Source organism: Leptodactylus fuscus, chromosome 10, assembly GCF_031893055.1.
Source record: "Leptodactylus fuscus isolate aLepFus1 chromosome 10, aLepFus1.hap2, whole genome shotgun sequence".
NCBI lineage: Eukaryota > Metazoa > Chordata > Amphibia > Anura > Leptodactylidae > Leptodactylus > Leptodactylus fuscus.
In genome coordinates, this window is record NC_134274.1 from 11,581,180 (window position 1) to 11,604,528 (window position 23,349).

The window sequence follows — 23,349 nt, forward strand, 5'->3', positions numbered from 1 at the left end:
TGATATATCTACTATGTATGATATAATACAGATAACATGGACTAGCTCTCATGTGCTGACGTGGAGCAGAAGGTAAAGGTAATGGAGCAGCTACAGGTGGATCCTAGTTCAAGTCCCAGAGCAGCAGATGGTTGGAGCAGAAGATAAGTGTCACCACAAAAAGGAGCATTGGAGCAGTGGATCTTGCAGAACAAAAGGAGGCCAAATTTTGGCACTCTGCCCCTCCCCTGAATTTCCAACATTCTTCAATACACAGACCTGTCCAGCAACCTCTGCCCACAGGTGAACATGCAGGGCCCTGTCCAAGCCCAACCTGGAGCTTTCACTTGAGATCAAACCTGAAGCCAACACACTTGGGGTTGAACCTGCAACCTGAGGAACTCTTCAGATACAGCCAGAGCACAGATCCAGTGAGCCATCACCTCAGCACATCACACACAGGACGGTCCTCCTATATGATGTCAGAAACTGGTACAACGTCTGACCCCCAAAAAATATCTATAAGTATGAAACAGTGGCAGCGGAGGAGACAATCACCGGGATCTAGTACCCCATAGAGGATTAATGAGGGATCTATTGTATATAGAACTGGAGGACCAAATGAAGAAGTAAGTCTGAGACCACCGGAGGACTCAGCAAAAAGATCCCTGACTCCTCCGTCACCTGGAGTGTGAGTGACCCGTCAGCAATGAGAGAATATGTTAATTTTAGGGATAAATGTATTATTGGATAAAAATGAAATGTCTAAATTTCACCTCTATATTATTTTAATTTCTGTGAAAGGCTTAAAGGGTTATAAGGTTACAAGGTATAAGGTTGGGTCCATGTGTCATCTCTACACCTCAGAGCAGACACACAAGGGGTTCGGTATGGCTCATGTATTGTACGTTACATTTGTGAATAGATTTGGCCACAGTATATTGCACTTTGTAATCCTAACACTAGATGGCGGCACTGACACATGTACAGGCGCTGAATGGCGCCGGTTCACCTTCTTATAAATCACACTCGCAGTTCTCAGCTACCTTGATGTTGGGCGAGATTTCCTGGAAAGACTTCCCTTGTAAAATTAAATTTTGCTGGCAGCTTAAGGAGACATTATACAGTGTGGAGCATGGACAGAAGCAAAGGAATGATGGAGTCATTGGGCCCGGCTCCTTGGTGCACCATAAGTGTGAGATAACTTGGGAGCACTTATGTGAGGCTCCTCCTCAGTAATAAGATTATAATAGAAACACCTGCAGACCTTTGGATATTATATTATTTTAAAGACCATAAACCATGAAACAAGGGTCCATATTATCAAAATGAATATGAAACCTTTTTTCTTTAGTTGCTAAAAATTTCAGTTGCTGGAATAGCAGCGACCCCACAGCCAGGCCGGGAGAGGACTAAACCAGGAGGCTCCACCCACCACCTTCACAGACCAGATTTTTTGCCATTTTCTAAGATTTTGCTCCATTTAATTTATTATTTTCAATGTTCATTAAGCTTAGGGAGAGTTCCAGCAAAGGATTCTGGGAAATTATGCAAATTCTCACATTCCTATTGGTCAATTTTTCAAAATGGCTGCCAGGTCGGCGGTCCATGACAGAAGGCAAGCACCAGCAGCATGATCTTCTGTGATACACAAGCTGACCCTTGCTGCCCATCATCCGCTTCTCGGTGTTACGGTTCTGTGTATATATTTAAAAATAATATTTTTAAACAACAGACCCGCTAGTCTGCAAGGCACTGCAGCAAGGTCCACAGGCCCAGATGGGCGGCTGTAAGGTCTGAACAGTGTGCTACCAGTTAAACTGCACTGGCAGTCATGTGGCGCGGTACACAATGGAACAAGCTGCAACAACGCCCTGCCAGTTAACCTCACTGGATAGGTGTACAGTACAGCTGAAACAGCAAGGCTGCCAAGGGTTAAACTTCACCCCAGGTCAGCAACAAAACATGCTCCTGCAACAGCTAGGAACTACTAAGTAAGTAGACAGTTAAATGGGCCACTGAGTCCCACTGGCAGGGCCAAGGAATCCTACCTAGATCCCTAGAGACTGCTCTTACCATTAACTGGAACCTGGCCCTAACCTCCTGTCTTAGGTACTTAGTCAAAGTGTGAGCAACGGGCAGGCGTTGGCTCACACTATATAATGGCTAGTCCCCGCCCAACAGGGCGGTGGCCATGATGTCACCGATCATGCTCAGTATGGGCAAAATGAGACTTAGCCTCTGAGTGGCTCCAAAATGTCTGAGCATGCTCAGTAGGCCGAAAGCTGGACTTACACTCCAGACACCTCACTACCCGAGGGCAAGAGTGAGATTGACCCACAGGTGCCGCTGTGCGCTGAGAGAGAACTCTGCGGGACCCAATCCTAACATTACCCCCCCCCCCCTTCCTAGGGCCCCTCCCTTCAAAAGCCCCCACAAGGTCTGGTACGTTAATGTTTTCAGCGTGTACCCAAGACCGATTCTCGGGCTGGGAAGCGGAGCCAGCACGGCGGTAAGCATCAGCCGCGGGCCATTCCCTTACCGTGGGGTTATCACGGGCGCATGATCCACATGCCCGCACAAACTTCCTGACATCATGATCCATTTCAGGCCAGAAATAGGATTTGTCAAGGAGTTTCTGCGTTCTCCTGCTATTAAAGTGTTCCCCAATGCGTGAGGCATGCGCCCGGGCGAGCATCTCCCGACGTCCATTGGGTGGTACAAAAATCCTATCTGGCGGCCCTCGTACTTGGGAGAGAGGTGGGATAGCTAGTGCTGCCCTGCCAATGGAGGCCTGGAGAGGCCCAAACCAGGAGGCTCCACCCACCACCTTCACAGACCAGATTTTGCTCCATTTAATTTATTATTTTCAACATTCATATTTCACATTCTTATTGGTCAATTTTTCAAAGGTAGGTGGTCCTTGTCAGAAGGTAAGCTCCAGAGGCATGATCCCCTGTGATTCTGGCTGGCCATCATCCAGTCCTCGGCTGGTGACGGTAACACAGATCACTGATCGCCGGGATCACTGAAAGGAACACCTTCGGCAGAGTTTAGTCTGAGCACGTGGATCTCTAATATTTCGGGATTACGCCGCTCTCATGGAGCCTTCAGACTATTGTTGGCTCTTGGCAAAGTTTCATCCTATATTACAACAAATGTCCTTTTGTTCTGTGAGATGGAAACTATTACGATGGCAGAAGAATTGTGTGCGCTATAATGTGGACTCCATGGCGGCTTACCCATTCTCGTTCATGTTGTATTCGGCTTTAGGAACACATATAAAGAGCAGATATCATTGCACAGACACTTACTTTTGTCTTTGAAAATTTCTCTGTGTCATATCCAAGGGCAAATAGAACAAATCTGCCCCAGTGAAGGGATGTGATACAGAAAACTAAATGAGGGGAGAGGAACTACCGTGTGCACCAATGCGGTTTCCTTGGAAAGACATGAAGACAGTAATATCTGTGCCTAAATAGCCTGGTTCACACTAGCGTCGGTGTCCGTAGCTAATGTCCGCGCAAGATTTTAGCTGACACTAGCTGAGTCCATTTCATGTAATGTACATGTAAAGACTAGGTGGTGGTACATGTGAGTGTGTTCCTATATGACAAGACTATCTAGGCCCACACTGTTTACAGGGTAAAACAAGGAACAAGTACTATCTGTGTCCATGTCACGTATGAAATTCTGCAAAAGTTACAAAGACAGTTCTATTGTGAAAACTTTCACTTTTTTCACCAGTTTGGCTGTTACAAAGTAACAATATTGTACTGCTCGGGTTACCTAGTCCACTGGATTGTTCTCTTCCTCTGCAGGATCCGGTGCTGTTCTCCGGGACACTGAGGATGAATTTGGACCCATTTGATCAGTATACGGATGAGGAAGTCTGGAAAGCTCTAGAACTTTCTCATCTCAAGCCATATGTGGACAGTCTGCAGGAAAAACTCTTCTACGAAGTGAGCGAAGGAGGCGAAAACCTAAGGTAAGAAAGAGCGCAGCAATGGCCGAGAATCTTCTGTCTGTCAATAGATTCTCTCTGAACATTTTGTCTTCATCACATTTAACTACTTTTGGATTTTTGCAATTTATAAAATTTAACCAAATTTTGCAGATCTCCTTCCTGTTTAATCTTCTAATTTTAAGACTTTTTCGTCTTGTATTTGGATGTTGTGTGCAGTGTCGGTCAGAGGCAGCTGGTGTGTCTGGCTCGGGCGCTACTTCGGAAATCCAAGATCCTCATTCTGGATGAAGCCACGGCCGCTGTGGACCTGGAGACTGATGATTTAATCCAGAAAACCATCCGCAGTGAATTTGCAGATTGCACAGTATTGACCATCGCCCATCGTCTGCACACCATCATGGACAGTAACAAGTGAGAACATGGCTCTATATTGCACCTTATACTTGGTCACATCTTTTCAGGCAGGGATTATTACAGTACACTGACCACGATTTTTAGAAGGCAAGTTTCCAAGCAGACCCTTGACAGACAAAGCAAAATACTCCCCAATTTTATGGATTGTCTTGCAATTTATGGACCATTAAAAACAAGGGACGACGTGCGTCTCTAGGTTATAAGACAAGAATTTCCCTTCAGTAGTCAGGTCTGAACGTTCATTGTAGTCCTTGTAGTATGAAGGCTGGCAGGGAATATCTATCTATCTATCTATCTATCTATCTATCTATCCAATATCTAGAAGTGAATTTTTCATGGTATAATCTGACATATTTGCAGGAATTCATCACATTTTTGTCGTCTTTGCAGAGTCATGGTGCTGGACTCGGGCAAGATCATAGAATATGGCAGCCCCGAAAAGCTCCTACAAAGCCAAGGACACTTTGCCTCCATGGCCAAAGATGCTGGGATTGAAGACTCCAACAGCTCGACATTGTGAGACCTGGAGGAGGAGACCTGGTGGTTTTAAGACTGTCTTAAGACTCTCTGAGCATTGGCTGCAACAAACCAAACTTTGGGACCTTTGATGGGACAGTGGATTGTAAGAGAAGACGACCAGTCTTATGCGACTGCTCATACAGTCTTGGTAAGGGTCTTTAGGTACTTGGCAGTCTTAAGTTAGAATCTGTGTAAGCCTTTGTCCCGTTATGGACACTTAACGTTATGGACATAACGTGCCCCTAAAACTTCTTGGTTATTGAAGCACCAGTGGGACCAGTGGCAATCCCATAGAAGTGAATGGAGTCCTGGTCATGTGAGCGCACAAATCACAAAGAGGCCTTAGGTCCCCCGTCCTGATCACAGGGGGACCCAACAATCGGACACTTGCCCCTGTCCTTATTGATAGGGGTCAAGTGTCCATAAAGGGAAAGTCTACAGAGCTAACATATGGGGCATACAGGTGACCTAGTGTATGGTTATTCACCCAGCCATAACATAAATGTTGGAATGTACCCTGGGCATCTTGGGACTTGTAGTTCTTCAGGTTGCAGATCACTGCCCGCTCCCATTGATTTCCATATGTCTATACGATGAATAGCACCGTATATATAAGATATATCCAACAATGCACCGTCTTACTTGTCCATAGGATATAGAGTATAGCACAGTCAAAGCTATTTTTGTTTAATTTGTCGCCTGTAATTAAAATTCCTCTCCTAATATTGGGAGGAGACCCCTCAAGGTGTGACCCCCTCCATAAACACACCGCACCTCACGCCTTGCTCCAGATCTCTGAGGTTTATTGGTTCCATCATAGCATTGCAGAATAGGATCAAACTTTATTTTCCTCATTGAACCGCAGCCTCTAGAAATGAGCAGGAATCCCCCCTCCCCCATATCCCCCTCCCCAATATCCTTCTCTCCCCCATCCAGGGAAAAAAATAATACACAACAGTATAAAAAAAATACACACAACGTATCTTACATTTGTTCTAAACACAAAACCGTATCGATACAAAGAAGTCTAAAAAGGTGCCTATGTGGAAATGTGCAAAGGCTACGACTGTAAAAAGACATATACAAGGAGAAGTATACAGCGCGGGGAAGCCACTGCCTTCAGTAGTCAGGTCTGAACGTCCAATGAGCGTCAGCTCTGTGATACACATAGTATATATTGCTTCATTTCATAGGAAATTGTATATTCTACAAACGTCTCTCGCCCGACCCCTCCCGGGCTGAACGCCCAAAGGGACCAGGCAATAATGTGTTAAAAATAAAAACAGGTAACGGAAGAGCCCAGAGATTGGTGGGGTCTTAGGTGAGGCCTATAACCTCTAAGGCTGGGGTGAGAGGGTCATCCTAATATTACTTGTTTTTAATTTCAGGAACAGCGCCGCTCTTGTCCATGGCTGTGCCAGGTATTGCAGCTTAAGTCTGCTTAACTCAGTTGTAATACCTGACAAAGCCATAGGCAAGGGTGGCGCTATTTTTCTAAGAATTTTTATTATTAATTCATGTAACCCCTTTAATGAATTCATCATAAATAAGCCTTGACGTGTCGGTAGCATCAAATTCTAGTTGACTCCGAGTTCCTGATGTGCCAGTCAACTATAACTTTGGGCTATGGACAAGGCAATCATACATTTCTATGGATCGTGCTTGATAGAATCAGTACAGCACATCAGGGCTACATACAACTGCAGTTCCGGACTGTTCGGGAACAACATGGAGGTCTTAAAGGGATTGTCTAGAATTGGAAAAACATGGCTGCCTTCTTCCAAAAACAGCTCTACACCTGGCCACAGGCTCTGTTATTATATAGCTTAACCCCATTTACTTCAATGAATCAGAGCTGTAATACCACTTACAACCACTGGACAAGGGTGGCGCTGTTTTAGCAGAAAGCAGCCATGTTTTTCTAATCCTGTACAGCTCCTTTAAGCGTGGTTCTTTTCAGTAACTAGTGTTAAAGGCATACTGGGCGATGGAGTATGACCAAGCCCACTGCTCTGTTGGGCCCCAAATATTTGCCGCGTCACACAGAGCAGAGGTGACAAGTATGCTTAAAGGGGTTTTGCAAGACTATGATATCGAGCCTCACATCTTCTCAGGCATTGGTCACCTGGCCATGCTGCAGCTCAGTCCCATTCAAATATATGGGGCTGATCTGCAATACCAAGCACAGCCACTATACAATATATGGCGCTGTGCTTGATAAATAGCGAAGAGGCCGCAGCAGCCAATATCCCTTTAATATCTCTCAAAAAAATAAAATTCCCCAAAATAGTAATACTGCTGTGCAAACTGCAACCAGCACCACACACCGGAGAGAATACGACTAGTACGAAGATGATGTTCCCTGAAAAGTCCGAATTTTAGGAAAAAGAGTAAAGCCAAGATGTCATTCCCCAAGAGATAAAGCCTCCTTAAATATCGCCATTTAAATAAAATTAAGAAATCCCATTAAGTGCCGCAACTCTCACCTATGGAGTACCCACGTTGCAGTCGGCGTGTCCTCACCACTCTGAGCACAGCAAACTCTCCTACTATTAAAGATAATGCAATCCCTTAAGTGTGTCTTGCTTTACTGCTTCCTTAAAGGGGCTGTCCAGGATTAGAACGCTTTTTTTTTTCCCCCTCCACAGCGCCACATCTGTCCACAGGCTGTGCATGGTATTGCATTGACTTGATGCGATGCAATGCCATACTCACCCTGGTGCTGTTATGGGAAGAAAGCGGCCATATTTTTTTTTCTAATCTATTACAGCCCCTTTTGTGTAAACCAGAGAGTGAATGGATGTGAATACTTTTGCAATGCAATGGACAATTAGAGGTTAAATAATAATTGGCACCCAAAAATCCAAACCATGCAAGTTATCCTGTAGCCATAGGATAAGGGATAACCTGCAGACCAATGGGGGGCTTCTGACCACTGGGACCCCCACTGATCAAGACAATGGGGCGGTGGTCGTGCACCGCTCCATTCTTTTCAATGGGAGAACTGGTTTTGAACATGGGTGCCCCCAGCGATCCTATGCTATGTATAATACTGGTGTTTTGTTATGCATGCTCCAGGGCCTGGAGACCACCGCACCCCCTATATAGTCACACAGAACACAGCATGACCTCAGCGGGGTCTAGGCCGCTCGCCAATAGTGGTCCATGTTCTCTCCATCAAACCGGACAACATGGCCCATATAATTCTGCTCACTGCGTTGGTACATTGCACCAGCCACACAACGGCCCCCTCCCCGCTCCCTCTTAGTATGGACGTACTAGCTGATACCAAGTTTAGAAAACCACATTCTCTGTAAATAGTGTTCAAGTGATCTCAGCAGCAAAAAAATAAAAAATATTAAAAAGTCATTTCAGAAAAAGGCACAGATGTTGTCCTAATGTTTGGAGAAGAATTCCCGGTACTGGCGCTGGGGGGATTCGATCTCACGTGTACTCTGTCTTACGGATGTAGTTGGATGGCACATAGCCCCGCCTTCCTTCCACTTCGGCCAACCACCATTCACCGTTTCCGTTCATATCTCGAAATTCCAAGATCTTGAGCCTCTGATTGGCCGTGACGGAGAGTTCATTTGGGGAGCGGGCTTTAAAGGAGTAAACTGCATAATACACCTAGAAGGAGAAAAAATGTATCAGAAGTGTGCGGTTATACAACATGTCAGGAACAGGTCGGTCTTTACTAGAAAGAGTGCGAGTCTGTTACTGGGATTGCAGTTCAGTCATATTGATGTACACAGGCTTGAGCTGCAATACCAGAAATAACCTGTTGGCTGGAGTGGCGCTGTTTCTGGAAATAAAAATGTAAAATGGTGGTAATCCTGGTGTCATATGGCAGTGATATGGCAGTAATCCTGGTGTCATATGGCAGTGATATGGTAGTAATCCTGGTGTCATGTGGTAGTGTTATGGCAGTAATCCTGGTGTCATATGGCAGTGATATGGTAGTAATCCTGGTGTTATATGGCAGTGATATGGTAGTAATCCTGGTGTCGTATACCCTGTTTCCCCGAAAATAAGACACCCCCCCTTCACCTTCTGGATCACATACAACCGGCAGTCATGCCGGCGCTCCGCTAAGGAAGCATCGGCATGAATGCCGATTGTTCCCCGCTCCAGCCGCTGCATAAGACATCCCCCGAAAATAAGAAAGGTCATATATTTCGGAAGATAATTTAATTTTCGGGGAAACAGGGATAGTAGTGATATGGTAGTAATCTTGGTGTCATATGGTAGTTATACGGTTGTAATCCTGGTGTTATGGCAGTAATCCTGGTGTCATATGGCAGTGATATGGTAGTAATCCTTTTGTCATATGGTAGTGACATGGTAGTTATCGTGGTGTCATATAGTAGTAATCGTGGTGTCATATGGCAGTGAACTTGGTATGGTCTGTCAGTGATATGGTAGTGACCCTTTACCATTATCTGGTAAATAGGACAATTGTCTATGAACCATATTGGGCCTCACCTGATTTCCTTCTAGATCACATCCCTCTGACTCCAAGTCACTTCCCATGGGTGAAGGAGTCTTTCTTCTATATGGTTTGCGATTAGCAGCGTTTAACCCTTTGTCTCCATTGCTCTGTAATGTTGAGAGACTTCCATTCTCGGTTTGGCTTCCCCTCCGGTTGGGGTCACTGCCACAGTCCATACTGATCATGTTCTCCTTTTCTGTAATTCGTGGTAGTGGGGCCGAGTCCACTTCACTATATTTTTTGGAGGACATCTCAGAACTAGATTTTGAAGTAGCGCCAGTGTCCAGGTGACCAATGGACTCCGTTGAAGACTTTGCGGTGGAAGCTGTGGTAAAGCTCACAGTGCCAATGGCGGAGTTGATGGTTAAAGTGCTGTTACTGTTCTGTCTTGAGAAGTTGGGTGAGGATCCACCGTAGCCAGACTCGGTGGAGGAATGACTGCCTATGGAGGCGTCTGAATGGCTGTGCCGGGTGTTGTATGGCCTCAGAAAAGAGCTGTATACAAACCCTTTGGTCACTGTGGAAGGAAACACAGTGGTCAATTAGTGGGTAGCTTTTGAATAGTCCAAGACAAACATGTTCTGAGTGTTATCTTCATAATCATCCATGTAAGAAGGTCGGCCAACATGGAATCATTATTTATATTATTGAGCCTTCACCAAGATCTATGACTGGTGAAGACATAGCCAAACAAAGTATGGAGGCAAGAGAGTGTGTATTGTACTAAGCCTTGGGAGCCAAGTCAGGGACCAAAAACCTCAAGTGACAATCAAGTCCCTTCAATCCTAACTACACCTCTAAAGTGTGAGGCCAGAATTGGAACACTAAAAACAAGACAAGGTAAAGAAAACAAGCCAAGAAGACAAACACTATTGCAGTCCATCCACCGACCTTAATCCAGCCCTCCTAAAGAGTATGACCACCTCTTTTTGGTCATATCATGGAAATATCAGAAGGCAGTATTATATTTCATTTGGTGAGCTTGGACTTCCCAAAAACTCACTGGAACAGCAGACGAGCTAGCCTATTAGTCAAGCAAAACCTACACGTCTTACCTCCATTGTCTACCAGCCACCGATTCTGACTACCCATTGGGTCCTGCTGTTTAATGACGCCAACCAAATCCCCCTCCTGCACGCAAACATCCAGGTCCTGGGCAGCATTGAAGTTGCGTTCGGCCTGGTAGAGTTTTTCAGGTGGGTATCTAGCGAGTAACAACGTCCGATGATCATCCAGCTGAGGGATGTATTTGGCCTGTGAAGATAAAGAACCTCATTTAGGAACTGGACACGCGCCAAAGACGTGAAGACGACGCAACTTGAGTACTGTATTCATGCTGCATCAGCGTATCACTCACCGGGCTTGGTACGGTCTTTCTAGCAGACTGCCGCTCAATGGTTTTCCTCTCGAAAGGCTTCTTGGCCGGGGGAGGGTTCTCGGGGAAGAAAGTGAAGACCTGGAGCTGTTGGAGAACCTTGCTATGCTCCTCCTGGAATAAGGAAATGAGGTTGCCTTCTCGTCCTCCGATCCCCAACAGCTAAGAAGAAGCAAAAATTAGTCAGGGCACATGTCAAAATATGGTGGTACAAAACTATGACCGATATTAATCGAGATGAGGCAAAAGTTTCTGCCATTGTTCTAAGGAGCTTTCTAAGAAGTTCAGACACAAAGTTGTCATCCAATGTAACACAATATTCTTGTTCACTAATGAGACATTGTATACTCCCAAGCTATGTCTTGTTGCATGCCATATGGCATGGCCAGTGTCAAGCCAATTGGAGAGACGCCAAAGCCAACCTGCCCAGGCTACTGTCCATCTAGTTGTAGATGCTCCTCAAGGGATTTTCTAGCATGTCATGATCTAATGAATTGAATTTTATGAGAATTTAGAGTCCTTAGCCGAATTCCATCTACAGTTATGGTGGACACATCTGTAGGGTCAAAGACTGTCGGTGGTTGGAGAAGGCCAAGTCAAGGATATTACACAAAGTGATCAGACTTACTGATAGAAGTGGCTTCAGTTCCTCCAAGGCAAGCTTCACAAAGTCACAGTGGGCATTTGCGTACCCACGGACGCAACTCGCAAACAGCTCCTTGGCGTAGTTGTGAAATTTGGGCAGCTCATCCAGGAGCTGAGCGTTCAGAGCTTCATAGTTGTTTCTGGCCGACTGCAGCTCTTCCAGAGTCTTCTTGTCCTTCAGTTTTTCAGCTCGTTCGGTGCAGTTGTGATAGTCTAATAGCTTGTCGAAACGTTTCTGCACCAGCTTGTGAGGTCCGGCAAACATGGTAAGGAGCTGGTTCAAGGGAGAGATCACCAATTTCTCAGTTCTTTCTTTCTGTAAGGAAAAACAAAAACCAAATAAGAGTCAACATAATGGCTCATTACACATAGAATGTCTTAAAGGGTTCAAGTTCTGACCTCTAATCTTTTAGCCAGAGGGGAAAACCATGACAAAGGAATCCACTTTCTATCTAGAGAGCCCAGCATGTTTATATGCTACATGGACAACCCATTGATTTTACTATGTAATACCTCATTTGTCCTGCGGAGGCAGTGCAGGGAAATGAAACAGTTGCTGCTGAGATCTCAAAGATTACAGTTGATTATTTGGAGGCCGGAGTAACAAAAAGGATTGTACAAGGTGTCTTATGGACAGAGAGCAGTGCATTCGGGGAGCCCAAGCTGATTGGTCACATGTCTAATGTGGATGTAGTCTGTTGTCTGTTTCCAAGGGTAACCAGCAGAATTTTGAACGTAACATTGTATATGAATGGAGAAGGCTACAGGATACAGCTGAGCTTTCACTTTAAGTGTCAGGATATCCACCATTACATGTACGAATTTTACAACCCGTTTATCTCTGCTTGGGGCACACCCGGATTATTCCTACGGGCTGGAATGTAAACAGGTATAAATACCATCCGCAGGGACATCTATATGTAACGTACAAAGGTCATCGGCCTCCACACAGGTGAGGAGTATTACAGAATCCTAATAATAACCTATCCTTAGGACAGCCACCAATATCTGATCTGTGGTGACCGATTCCCAGGACAAAGGTGCTGAGCCGCAGTAACAAGCACGGCCACAACAGTATATGTGGCGCTGTGCCAATGATACACTTCAACTTTTACAAACAGGATTGTATGGATATAAAGGATTCATTTATTCAGTTCACTAAACCAATTCTGGCGGAGACTTTGCATAATTGTAGGAGATGTAACCGATCTCATCAAAATCCTATTAAAGGTAATGTCTGTAATAATGCCTTTAATTGGGTGATCAAAAAAGTGTGATATTCCAGCTAATCTAAAAATATCAAGCCCCTGTCGGCCAGGAGAGGTGTATGAGGACCACTTACAAAGTCGGTGAATAGCTTCTCGCTGATGTGCCGATGAGCCTTCTGGAACTTCTCCAGGTCACTGGTTCCTTTGTCTGTGTATAAGTCCCACATGCTCATGGCGGCCAAAACTTTCACACAGGCCGATTCCTAGAACACACAAGAAAGACCCGGCTTACAATGAAGTCTAGAGCCAAATACAGACAGTCTACGCAACAGTCGCTTTACACCTCCTCGTCCTTGTAGTCTGGGGTTAGAAATGGACTTTAAATAGACAAAAAATTAGCTTGTGCCAGTTTTGGGTTCAGGCAGTGCGCCCCCATTCCCTTCAGTCCACAAGCTGCCTGGTCAGAGACAGAGGGTCAGATGACCTCACGTGCTAGGTACTGGAGACGTCATAGCCATAGCAGACGTTCCATCGATGGCAGTCCATGGACTGGAGGGAATGAGGGATGTGCTGCCTGGACTGAAGGTTGGTGAGTGCCATTTCCTTTCTTATTTTAGCCCACCCCGGCCCCCTGGAATTTTTTTATTTTACCCCTTTAAAGAGATTTTTATCTGAAGAAGTGTCTCCTGCTGCTTAGCCGATCACAGCAATCATCTGCAATCTGCACGGACAGCAGGTGTTTTCCTGCAGCGCCACCGCAGGGGGAATTAGGCATTACACCATTCAAACCAATGTCCAATGTATCTATATAACACAGGACACATCCTCTAATACACAAAACTCTCTTTCTAGTGATCTGCCCCTGCGACTTCTGACTATTTACCAGTAGAATATGTAACCCAAGAACTTTCTGAGTGTACGGGCACAGCAAACCTGATCTGTAACGTTACTCATTAACCCTAGACGAGCCGAATGGAGAACTCCACATATATGGCCACCTATCACAGAGTCAAGATTTACAACACGACTATCGAGGCCTCACCCTGATGTGCTGCAGATAGACAGAGAGGTCACGGATGAAGGACTTGATGAGCCGCTCCTGCATTCTGAAGTTCTTCTCCGTCTCCTCGAAGGCTTCATCTTTGATCTAGTGATGGGATAGAGATTTCCTTCAGGTTATTATGACCAATAATACATTTATTGTGTCCGGTTTTGAATGGGGTGGAGCTGTAATACCAGACATCGCCTACAGACAAAAATGGCGCTGTTCCCCAAAACCTCTGACATCATCATCTCGTCATGCTTAGAGTATTCTACAGAGTGGAAGGACGGGTTCCCTTACCTGAGGGGCGAGTCCGGTGAGATGTTTGATGTGGCTGCTCACCCGGTTGGATTTCTTGATGATGGAGTGGATGTTTAGTTTATAGATCTTGTCTATGAGACTCTCTTCATCCCCTTTGCGGTATTTTACAACTGTGCACAATAAATTAATCTATAGTTAATTGTCATTGGTAGAAAACCAAAAATAACCAATCACAAGAAAAAAATTCCATTAGTTGTAACAGCCCCTCCCCCAAACACTTTTGTCATCTCAATGACAAGGTCTCAGATTTCTAAGGCCGCCTTTATAAATCCATCCCATTGTATAAATAATGGCAGCCATATTGGTTGTCACCCGGTCATCCAAGTACCCTGAGGTCTGTAATGGAATAATGGGTGACAATCAATACAGACCCCATGATACTTGGAAGCCATATTGGTTGTCACCCAGCTGTACAATACAGCTTGGGGAACAACATTTACGGCTTCCATGATGGGCCCCATGGCACTTGATGACTTGGTGACAACCAATATAACTGCCATTACTGACCCCATGACACTTGGAAGACTGGGTGACCGTGAATACGGCTTTCCAATTGCCATGGGGTTGGTAATGGGAGCCATATTTGTTACCACCAAGCCTATGAAGTGCCATGGGGTCTATAATGTCAGCTGTAGTGGCTGTCACCATAGAGTCTGTAATGGCAACCATATTGGTTATTACCAAGCCTTTCTAATTGCTAAGGGGTTGTTAATTATTAGGCAACCCCTTTAATAGCTACCCACAACTCACCCAGATCCTTCCTTCGTTTGTACTCGTTAATGTTGACATTAATTTCCTTCACGGCCCGCACAGCATCCTTAATGGGGTTCTTGTCCGGGTGAGACTCCGGGGTCGCCCCTTGGAGCTCCATGAGGAGTAAAGGGTAACGCATTACCCTCTGCACAGGCTTGATGAGAAATGAACCCAAGTTTATATAGTTGGTGCGCCCCCTGTGGGATAACATACACAAGTTACAGAATGTGGTGAATTTACACGTAAGAAAAGGTGAAAAACAATTTATACAAAATGTGGCCTGGACTACTGTCAGATATTCTATACGGGCATTCAATGGAATAGAGGGGACCCACACAAATGAGTAGGGGACTGGAGGACTCAATATGTCCACACATGACATGGACAGCCCATTGTTTTTAGCAAACACTATGTAATACCACCTCTCGCCTGTAGAGGTGCTGTAGGGAAACAGAACACTTGCTGCTAGGTCCTGGCAGATCCCAGTGGTGTTAAAACCTGGGATCGGCTTATTTTTGGAGGGGGCCTTCTAATAAAAAGGGATTATAAGAGTTGGACAATCTCTGTAATAGGAAGACATACATGTGGGCAAGGAAGTGAATAGTTACCCAGTTATGCATTAAATAAGGGCGAGGTCAAAGGATGTGAATTTTTATGCCATGACCAAATTAAAGGGATATTTCCACTGCAGATACTGATGGCAGGTCCACAGGTGGAGATAGGGATGCCCCTTTAAGAATATACGATGTGTTTTTGCAGCAGGGAGCCATAAAGCAATACTCACCATTCTTGGTACAGGCTCCTGTGTCACCCAACAGCACACAGAGGGAGAAAAGCAAGAAAAAACAAAAACCACAGTTACAACCCACTCACATTGTTTGGCAAAGGCAAAGAAACATTTTTTGTAAAGTTGCAATGAAGTGCAGAGAGGGCGCCTTAGTGATGAATAGTAAGCTCCTGCGCTCAGCTCTGGTATGTCCCGCTAAGAGACAAGATCAAAAGGAGCGAAGGTAACGTGAAACTTTATGTGAGACCCCGGAAACAAACGGCGCTCTGTTACTTGGCACTGGAGCATGCGGAGGGAAACTAAACCCGCCCGTCCGACAACACAAGTAGTCACGATGCTCAAAGGTTTCGGGTTTGGTCACACTCAACATTTTTGAAAAATTCATAATAGGTTATGGTTTCCATCTTACTTTACAGTCTCCATACACTTCTGCAGGCTTTTCTGGAACGGCTCGTTTTTCTCATAGGCCTCCAGCAGTGCAAGGGTCTCCTCGTGATTCTGGCAATACTCCTTGTACACCGACTCCAGCTCAATGCGGTGCTCGAGGAATATCAGACCTGTGCGAGACGTAACGTTGCAGTTACAAGTCTGGAAACTTTTGTCCCACTATACTGCAATAAGAGTATCTGCACCGCGATAGCCATGTATAGCAGAATACGGCTTCTTATACAATCTGTGCTACAATACTCCATACTATACCCCATACGATATACTTAGCCCCGATGCTCTAGAGGTCACATACTCACCGACCGAGTCGCAGTTCTCCAGCGCTCCCAAAAACTTCTTTGTCACGTTTATCACAGAATGGATGTTTCCGAAGAGAACCTCAAAATCCACATTTAACAACTGTTACAGAAAGAAAGTCAATCCATAAAAAAATCTGATAATATAAGAAAGACAAAAACCTGGAAATATTACTAATATGTGGCAAAAACGGTCATATGCTTGCTGTCAGTGAATAGAAACAATCTGGAGTCTATCCACGACAGACCTAATACTGGTCAAAGCCGAGGGTTTGCTACAATTGTATCCATTGTAAACATTCCGACACTGATACATTGTAGCAAGCCGCACTTTCCACTCCACATGTTTCATGTGGGAACTGAATGGAAACCACACGGACCCCATTATAGTCTATTAGGGTCACATGTTTTCGCAGGTAACCACTTTTCTATGCGCATAGGTTTCCATTCGGGGGGTCCCCATGTGGACTCCCCGAAACTGAACACCGAACGCAGATGTGAACTGGGCCTAAGGACACGTCTGTGTGTTTCTTCCAGGACCGGTAGAAAGGATTAAACCGGAACAATGACAGATACACAAGGACCCCATTAACTTTAAGGCCAGAAATTGTTCATATTTTTATATTAAATTACATTTTCAGAAAACAGAAATATTCCAGATTTTGCGACCAGACTCTATCAAGGCTCTAGATGGACCATTTTTCCATCCTGCTGGAGGCAGAAGAGTCCATAAGTGCAGATCTTACCTCTGTGGCCTGTAGGGGGAGCATGATGTGTTCCACACATGTTTCCAGGTCTCTCAGGTAGTCGCGCTCCGTCTGTAACAGTTCCTCGATGACCTTCGACCTTTTCTCCAGCATCCTCATCTCGGAGTTCTCGGTGGTGGTTGCGGCAGATGGACCGTCCTCCAGGGCTTCAGGTTGTGAGGACAGAAGAGTCATGTCTGCAGAGAGAAGCCATTGTTCCTCAAGTCAGCAGACCGGAAGATATCATCCCCTTTCTGTATAATCCCTGTTATTGTACTAGGCCACGACGTGCTTTACCTACACCATACTGGCACCAAATCTACAATTCAATACTATCACAACCGATCGCCAAACCAAAAACTTTCCATGAAATGTATTTAATGTACAGAAATATGTGGAATTGTAAGAAATCCAGAGAGTGGTCTGAGATATAATCTGTTAATAAAGTGCAGGGATTATCCTCTAATCCCCCGACCACCTGCTATACAAACTAATCTACTCATTTCTCAACGCAGAAGATGGAAAACAATGAAAACACATAAACTGGATATAGACAGAGCAGACGCCGCCTCGGCTTAGGGCAGTGCTCGGATATTTCTACTGCCATATGTTGTACTGGACAAGTAGATACTGACTGGGGGGAGAACAGCGAGGAGACTGTGTGCACTAGTCATTGGGATATCACAGAGTTATTACTGAGTCACATATGTTATGACAGTGTACAAGAGACAAAGACAAACTCGGCTCTGCTACGTCTGTAGAATTTCAAGGCAAAGCAACTAAGATCACAATTGGCCATTTGGTCCATCTATAAATTACACAAAAGGTTGTAAATACATTGTAATGCATGTCCTGTACTGAGTTACATCCTGTATTATACTCCAGAGCTGCGCTCACTATTCTGCTGGTACAATCACTGTGTACATACATTACATTACTTATCCTGTATTATACTCCAGAGCTGCACTCACTATTCTGCTGGTGCAGTCACTGTGTACATACATTACATTACTTATCCTGTATTATACTCCAGAGCTGCGCTCACTATTCTGCTGGTACAGTCACTGTGTACATACATTACATTACTTATCCTGTATTATACTCCAGAGCTGCGCTCACTATTCTGCTGGTGCAGTCACCGTGTACATACATTACATTACTTATCCTGTATTATACTCCAGAGCTGCACTCACTATTCTGCTGGTGCAGTCACCGTGTACATACATTACATTACTTATCCTGTATTATACTCCAGAGCTGCGCTCACTATTCTGCTGGTGCAGTCACTGTGTACATACATTACATTACTTATCCTGTATTATACTCCAGAGCTGCGCTCACTATTCTGCTGGTGCAGTCACTGTGTACATACATTACATTACTTATCCTGCATTATACTCCAGAGCTGCGCTCACTATTCTGCTGGTACAGTCACTGTGTACATACATTACATTACTTATCCTGTATTATACTCCAGAGCTGCGTTCACTATTCTGCTGGTGCAGTCACTGTGTACATACATTACTTATCCTGTATTATACTCCGGAGCTGCGCTCACTATTCTGCTGGTGCAGTCACTGTGTACATACATTACTTATCCTGTATTATACTCCAGAGCTGCGCTCACTATTCTGCTGGTGCAGTCACTGTGTACATACATTACATTACTTATCCTATATTATACTCCAGAGCTGCGCTCACTATTCTGCTGGTACAGTCACTGTGTACATACATTACATTACTTATCCTGTATTATACTCCAGAGCTGCGCTCACTATTCTGCTGGTACAGTCACTGTGTACATACATTACATTACTTATCCTGTATTATACTCCAGAGCTGCGCTTACTATTCTGCTGGTGCAGTCACTGTGTACATACATTACTTATCCTGTATTATACTCCAGAGCTGCGCTCACTATTCTGCTGGTGCAGTCACTGTGTACATACATTACATTACTTATCCTGTATTATACTCCAGAGCTGCGCTCACTATTCTGCTGGTGCAGTCACTGTGTACATACATTACTTATCCTGTATTATACTCCAGAGCTGCGCTCACTATTCTGCTGGTGCAGTCACTGTGTACATACATTACATTACTTATCCTGTATTATACTCCAGAGCTGCGCTCACTATTCTGCTGGTGCAGTCACTGTGTACATACATTACATTACTTATCCTATATTATACTCCAGAGCTGCGCTCACTATTCTGCTGGTGCAGTCACTGTGTACATACATTACATTACTTATCCTGTATTATACTCCAGAGCTGCGCTCACTATTCTGCTGATGCAGTCACTGTGTACATACATTACATTACTTATCCTGTATTATACTCCAGAGCTGCACTCACTATTCTGCTGGTACAGTCACTGTGCACATACATTACATTACTTATCCTGTATTATACTCCAGAGCTGCGCTCACTATTCTGCTGGTGCAGTCACTGTGTACATACATTACATTACTTATCCTGTATTATACTCCAGAGCTGCGCTCACTATTCTGCTGGTACAGTCACTGAGCACATACATTACATTACTTATCCTGTATTATACTCCAGAGCTGCGCTCACTATTCTGCTGGTACAGTCACTGTGTACATACATTACATTACTTATCCTGTATTATACTCCAGAGCTGTGCTCACTATTCTGCTGGTGCAGTCACTGTGTACATACATTACTTATCCTGTATTATACTCCAGAGCTGCGCTCACTATTCTGCTGGTGCAGTCACTGTGTACATACATTACTTATCCTGTATTATACTCCAGAGCTGCGCTCACTATTCTGCTGGTGCAGTCACTGTGTACATACATTACATTACTTATCCTGTATTATACTCCAGAGCTGCGCTCACTATTCTGCTGGTGCAGTCACTGTGTACATACATTACATTACTTATCCTATATTATACTCCAGAGCTGCGCTCACTATTCTGCTGGTACAGTCACTGTGTACATACATTACATTACTTATCCTGTATTATACTCCAGAGCTGCGCTCACTATTCTGCTGGTGCAGTCACTGTGTACATACATTACTTATCCTGTATTATACTCCAGAGCTGCGCTCACTATTCTGCTGGTGCAGTCACTGTGTACATACATTACATTACTTATCCTGTATTATACTCCAGAGCTGCGCTTACTATTCTGCTGGTGCAGTCACTGTGTACATACATTACATTACTTATCCTATATTATACTCCAGAGCTGCGCTCACTATTCTGCTGGTACAGTCACTGTGTACATACATTACGTTACTTATCCTGTATTATACTCCAGAGCTGCGCTCACTATTCTGCTGGTGCAGTCACTGTGTACATACATTACATTACTTATCCTGTATTATACTCCAGAGCTGCGCTCACTATTCTGCTGGTGCAGTCACAGTGTACATACATTACTTATCCTGTATTATACTCCAGAGCTGCGCTCACTATTCTGCTGGTGCAGTCACTGTGTACATACATTACATTACTTATCCTGTATTATACTCCAGAGCTGCGTTCACTATTCTGCTGGTGCAGTCACTGTGTACATACATTACATTACTTATCCTATATTATACTCCAGAGCTGCGCTCACTATTCTGCTGGTACAGTCACTGTGTACATACATTACATTACTTATCCTGTATTATACTCCAGAGCTGCGCTCACTATTCTGCTGGTACAGTCACTGTGTACATACATTACATTACTTATCCTGTATTATACTCCAGAGCTGCGCTCACTATTCTGCTGGTGCAGTCACTGTGTACATACATTACATTACTTATCCTGTATTATACTCCAGAGCTGCGCTCACTATTCTGCTGGTACAGTCACTGAGCACATACATTACATTACTTATCCTGTATTATACTCCAGAGCTGCGCTCACTATTCTGCTGGTGCAGTCACTGTGTACATACATTACATTACTTATCCTGTATTATACTCCAGAGCTGCGCTCACTATTCTGCTGGTGCAGTCACTGTGTACATACATTACATTACTTATCCTGTATTATACTCCAGAGCTGCACTCACTATTCTGCTGGTACAGTCACTGTGTACATACATTACATTATTTATCCTGTATTATACTCCAGAGCTGCGCTCACTATTCTGCTGGTGCCTCAAGATACATCTTTGTCAACAAGCAGAACTATGAATACTGCTCTGGGATAAGATACAGGCAGTAACTCAGGATCAGTGACAGGACAATATTAAGCAGTCTGTGCAGGATGCTGTAGGCACCACATATGGCTTTCCCAGGCGGTTCATTGCTCTTCACCCCCCATCACTATATGTCCTATATTCCAGCAGTAACTTCAGACATTGCTGCATCTTCGGTGTCACACTTACAGGACGCTGGTCTCACTATCAGGGTGTATTATTTGGCACAGGTTGGGCACTGACAACCTTTCACCCTGATAAATGACGCTGGGACAATTGTCACCCAGCAACGCAAACAAACAGAAATAATTCCGCCCCATGTTGTCACATCCTGCTCAGTCACTGACAAACACAGGTGTAAGAAATACTGGCCAAGACTCTGCAGATAAGTCAGATGCCAATGGCAGACCATAGACTAGAGAAGTGAACACTCGGCTGGGAGGTAATGGAGCAGGAGAGAAGCAGCCGCCGGGCACATTTGGTGCCGCTTATCTCACATGCAGTCTTTCAGAGACTGCCAGATTAAAAACATAGTTGCTTTCTTTCAAAACAGCGCCACATTTGTCCACTGGTTGTGTCTGGTATTGCAACTCAATCCTATTAAAGTGAACAGCGCTGAGCTGCAATACCGGACACAACCAGTGAACAGCTGGGGCAGTGTATTTGGAAGAAAGCAGCCGTGTTTTTCTAATTCTGGACAACCATGAAGACATGGCAGGTGAAAGAGCTGTAGACGACAACTAATAAAGCGTTTCGATGATCCTCCGCCGCCTGCCGGTTCCTGACATGTTCCTGCATGAGAAGGCCTAGTATATGGAGCAGTAAATCCTCCGGGTAATTACTATTTACTACCATAAGTATTGGAGCGCAACTTCAGAGAAAAACTAACCACAGACCGCAGAGGAACAAGGCAGTCACGTGTAACATGTCAGTATGGGAGGACATAGGGACTGCAGCCAGGGACTCAGCATGGGAGTACCAACCATGGCATCAATAGCAATGGAGCCTGGTTATATACAGTATCTACAATATGCAGAGACCGGGCTGATACTGCAGTGACGCTCATCTAGTCCTATACACATTGCAGAAACTTCTGCGGGTCTATGCATCTGAATGCGGTTGTTTCTCCCGTGTTTACTACTATTTACCTGTATCTTGAGGCTGGGGTCAGATCCAACCCAAAGCCCCTTAGTTCATTGCATACAAGTCCCGATATAATAGATTCCCTGGAGAACCCCTTTAAAGATAGATCAGTAGGGGTCTGACATCCATAACGGGGCTATAAGTGTAACATCACATCCTATAAACCATACGGCCTATATGCCGCTCAGTCCCATTCAAATAAATGGGACTGAGCTGCAATACCAAGCATGACCACTGTACAAGGTATGGCGCTGGTCTCAGTAGCACTCATCCACACTGCAGATTTTTTTGTACGTTGTATAGATGGGATTTACTATAATCTCATCCATATTGATGGTTCAGTATTACACTAAATCTAGACAGAAAATCCTCAGTGTATCTGCCATGTCTGAACATACCCTAAGGCTGTATTTAGACTGTGTAGTTGGGTGCGGTTCAAACCACATCAAAAATAAAAATAATAATACGTAGGCACATACAAATAATACAACCGCAGTCAAAAACACGGCCTCACGTTTTTGGCGTACAGCGCACCCCCATAGTAGCACGACCGAATCCAACGGCACTGTCTGAATACAAGTAACATAGAAGACCATGAAACACGTTATTGCTGCAGTACCAAAAAATGCAACATTTCAGATTCTCGGTCCTCAGGCCAAAAATTCGGTTTTCAAAAAGATTTAACAATATGAAATTCTGGCGTCACAGTCTGCGCAGGAAAAAGGAGCAAAAAGTAACAAAAATATAGAAAATACTTACCGGTGATGTTGCAGATAAAAAGTATCGGAGAACAGAAAACGTTACATTGTAACAGAAGGAAACTTTAGCTTTGGCACGACGGCCCCTCCACTCACCATTATATGGACACAAGCCAAAGGCTGAAGCTATAGGCCGGGGGTGGGGGCTGATAGTATGGAGGAGGGGTGACACAAATCCCATCCATTGTCTCCCCTATGAAGAGTCTTGAACTTGTGTAAAGCTCCGAAACTCATTTCATTCCCCATCCCCCCATCATTTCCCAGCCTGAGCAACCTGTTGCTGCTGCTG

At 44.6% G+C, this 23,349-nt stretch overlaps 2 protein-coding genes across 3 annotated transcripts in view; one reads left to right on the forward strand and one right to left on the reverse strand.

The window, feature by feature from the left end:
* Positions 1-4,964, forward strand: part of ABCC2 (ATP binding cassette subfamily C member 2) — a 48,785-nt gene extending 43,821 nt beyond the window's left edge. Inside the window, exons 30-32 of the mRNA XM_075257616.1 lie at positions 3,801-3,967; positions 4,163-4,357; positions 4,751-4,964. Of these exons, the coding sequence (XP_075113717.1) occupies positions 3,801-3,967; positions 4,163-4,357; positions 4,751-4,880 (492 nt within the window). The 3' untranslated portion in view covers positions 4,881-4,964. The remainder of the gene's footprint in view (positions 1-3,800; positions 3,968-4,162; positions 4,358-4,750) is intronic.
* Positions 4,965-7,136: 2,172 nt separating this feature from the next.
* DNMBP (dynamin binding protein) overlaps positions 7,137-23,349 on the reverse strand; it is a 59,041-nt gene continuing 42,828 nt past the window's right edge. For both annotated transcript variants that reach the window (XM_075257762.1, XM_075257763.1), the window contains 13 exons: positions 16,992-17,188; positions 16,249-16,348; positions 15,912-16,059; positions 15,500-15,517; positions 14,713-14,912; positions 13,942-14,072; positions 13,642-13,746; positions 12,734-12,862; positions 11,375-11,707; positions 10,729-10,908; positions 10,427-10,625; positions 9,365-9,888; positions 7,137-8,509 (listed from right to left, as the gene is read on the reverse strand). In XM_075257762.1, the coding sequence (XP_075113863.1) occupies positions 8,324-8,509; positions 9,365-9,888; positions 10,427-10,625; positions 10,729-10,908; positions 11,375-11,707; positions 12,734-12,862; positions 13,642-13,746; positions 13,942-14,072; positions 14,713-14,912; positions 15,500-15,517; positions 15,912-16,059; positions 16,249-16,348; positions 16,992-17,188 (2,450 nt within the window). In that variant the 3' untranslated portion in view covers positions 7,137-8,323. The remainder of the gene's footprint in view (positions 8,510-9,364; positions 9,889-10,426; positions 10,626-10,728; positions 10,909-11,374; positions 11,708-12,733; positions 12,863-13,641; positions 13,747-13,941; positions 14,073-14,712; positions 14,913-15,499; positions 15,518-15,911; positions 16,060-16,248; positions 16,349-16,991; positions 17,189-23,349) is intronic.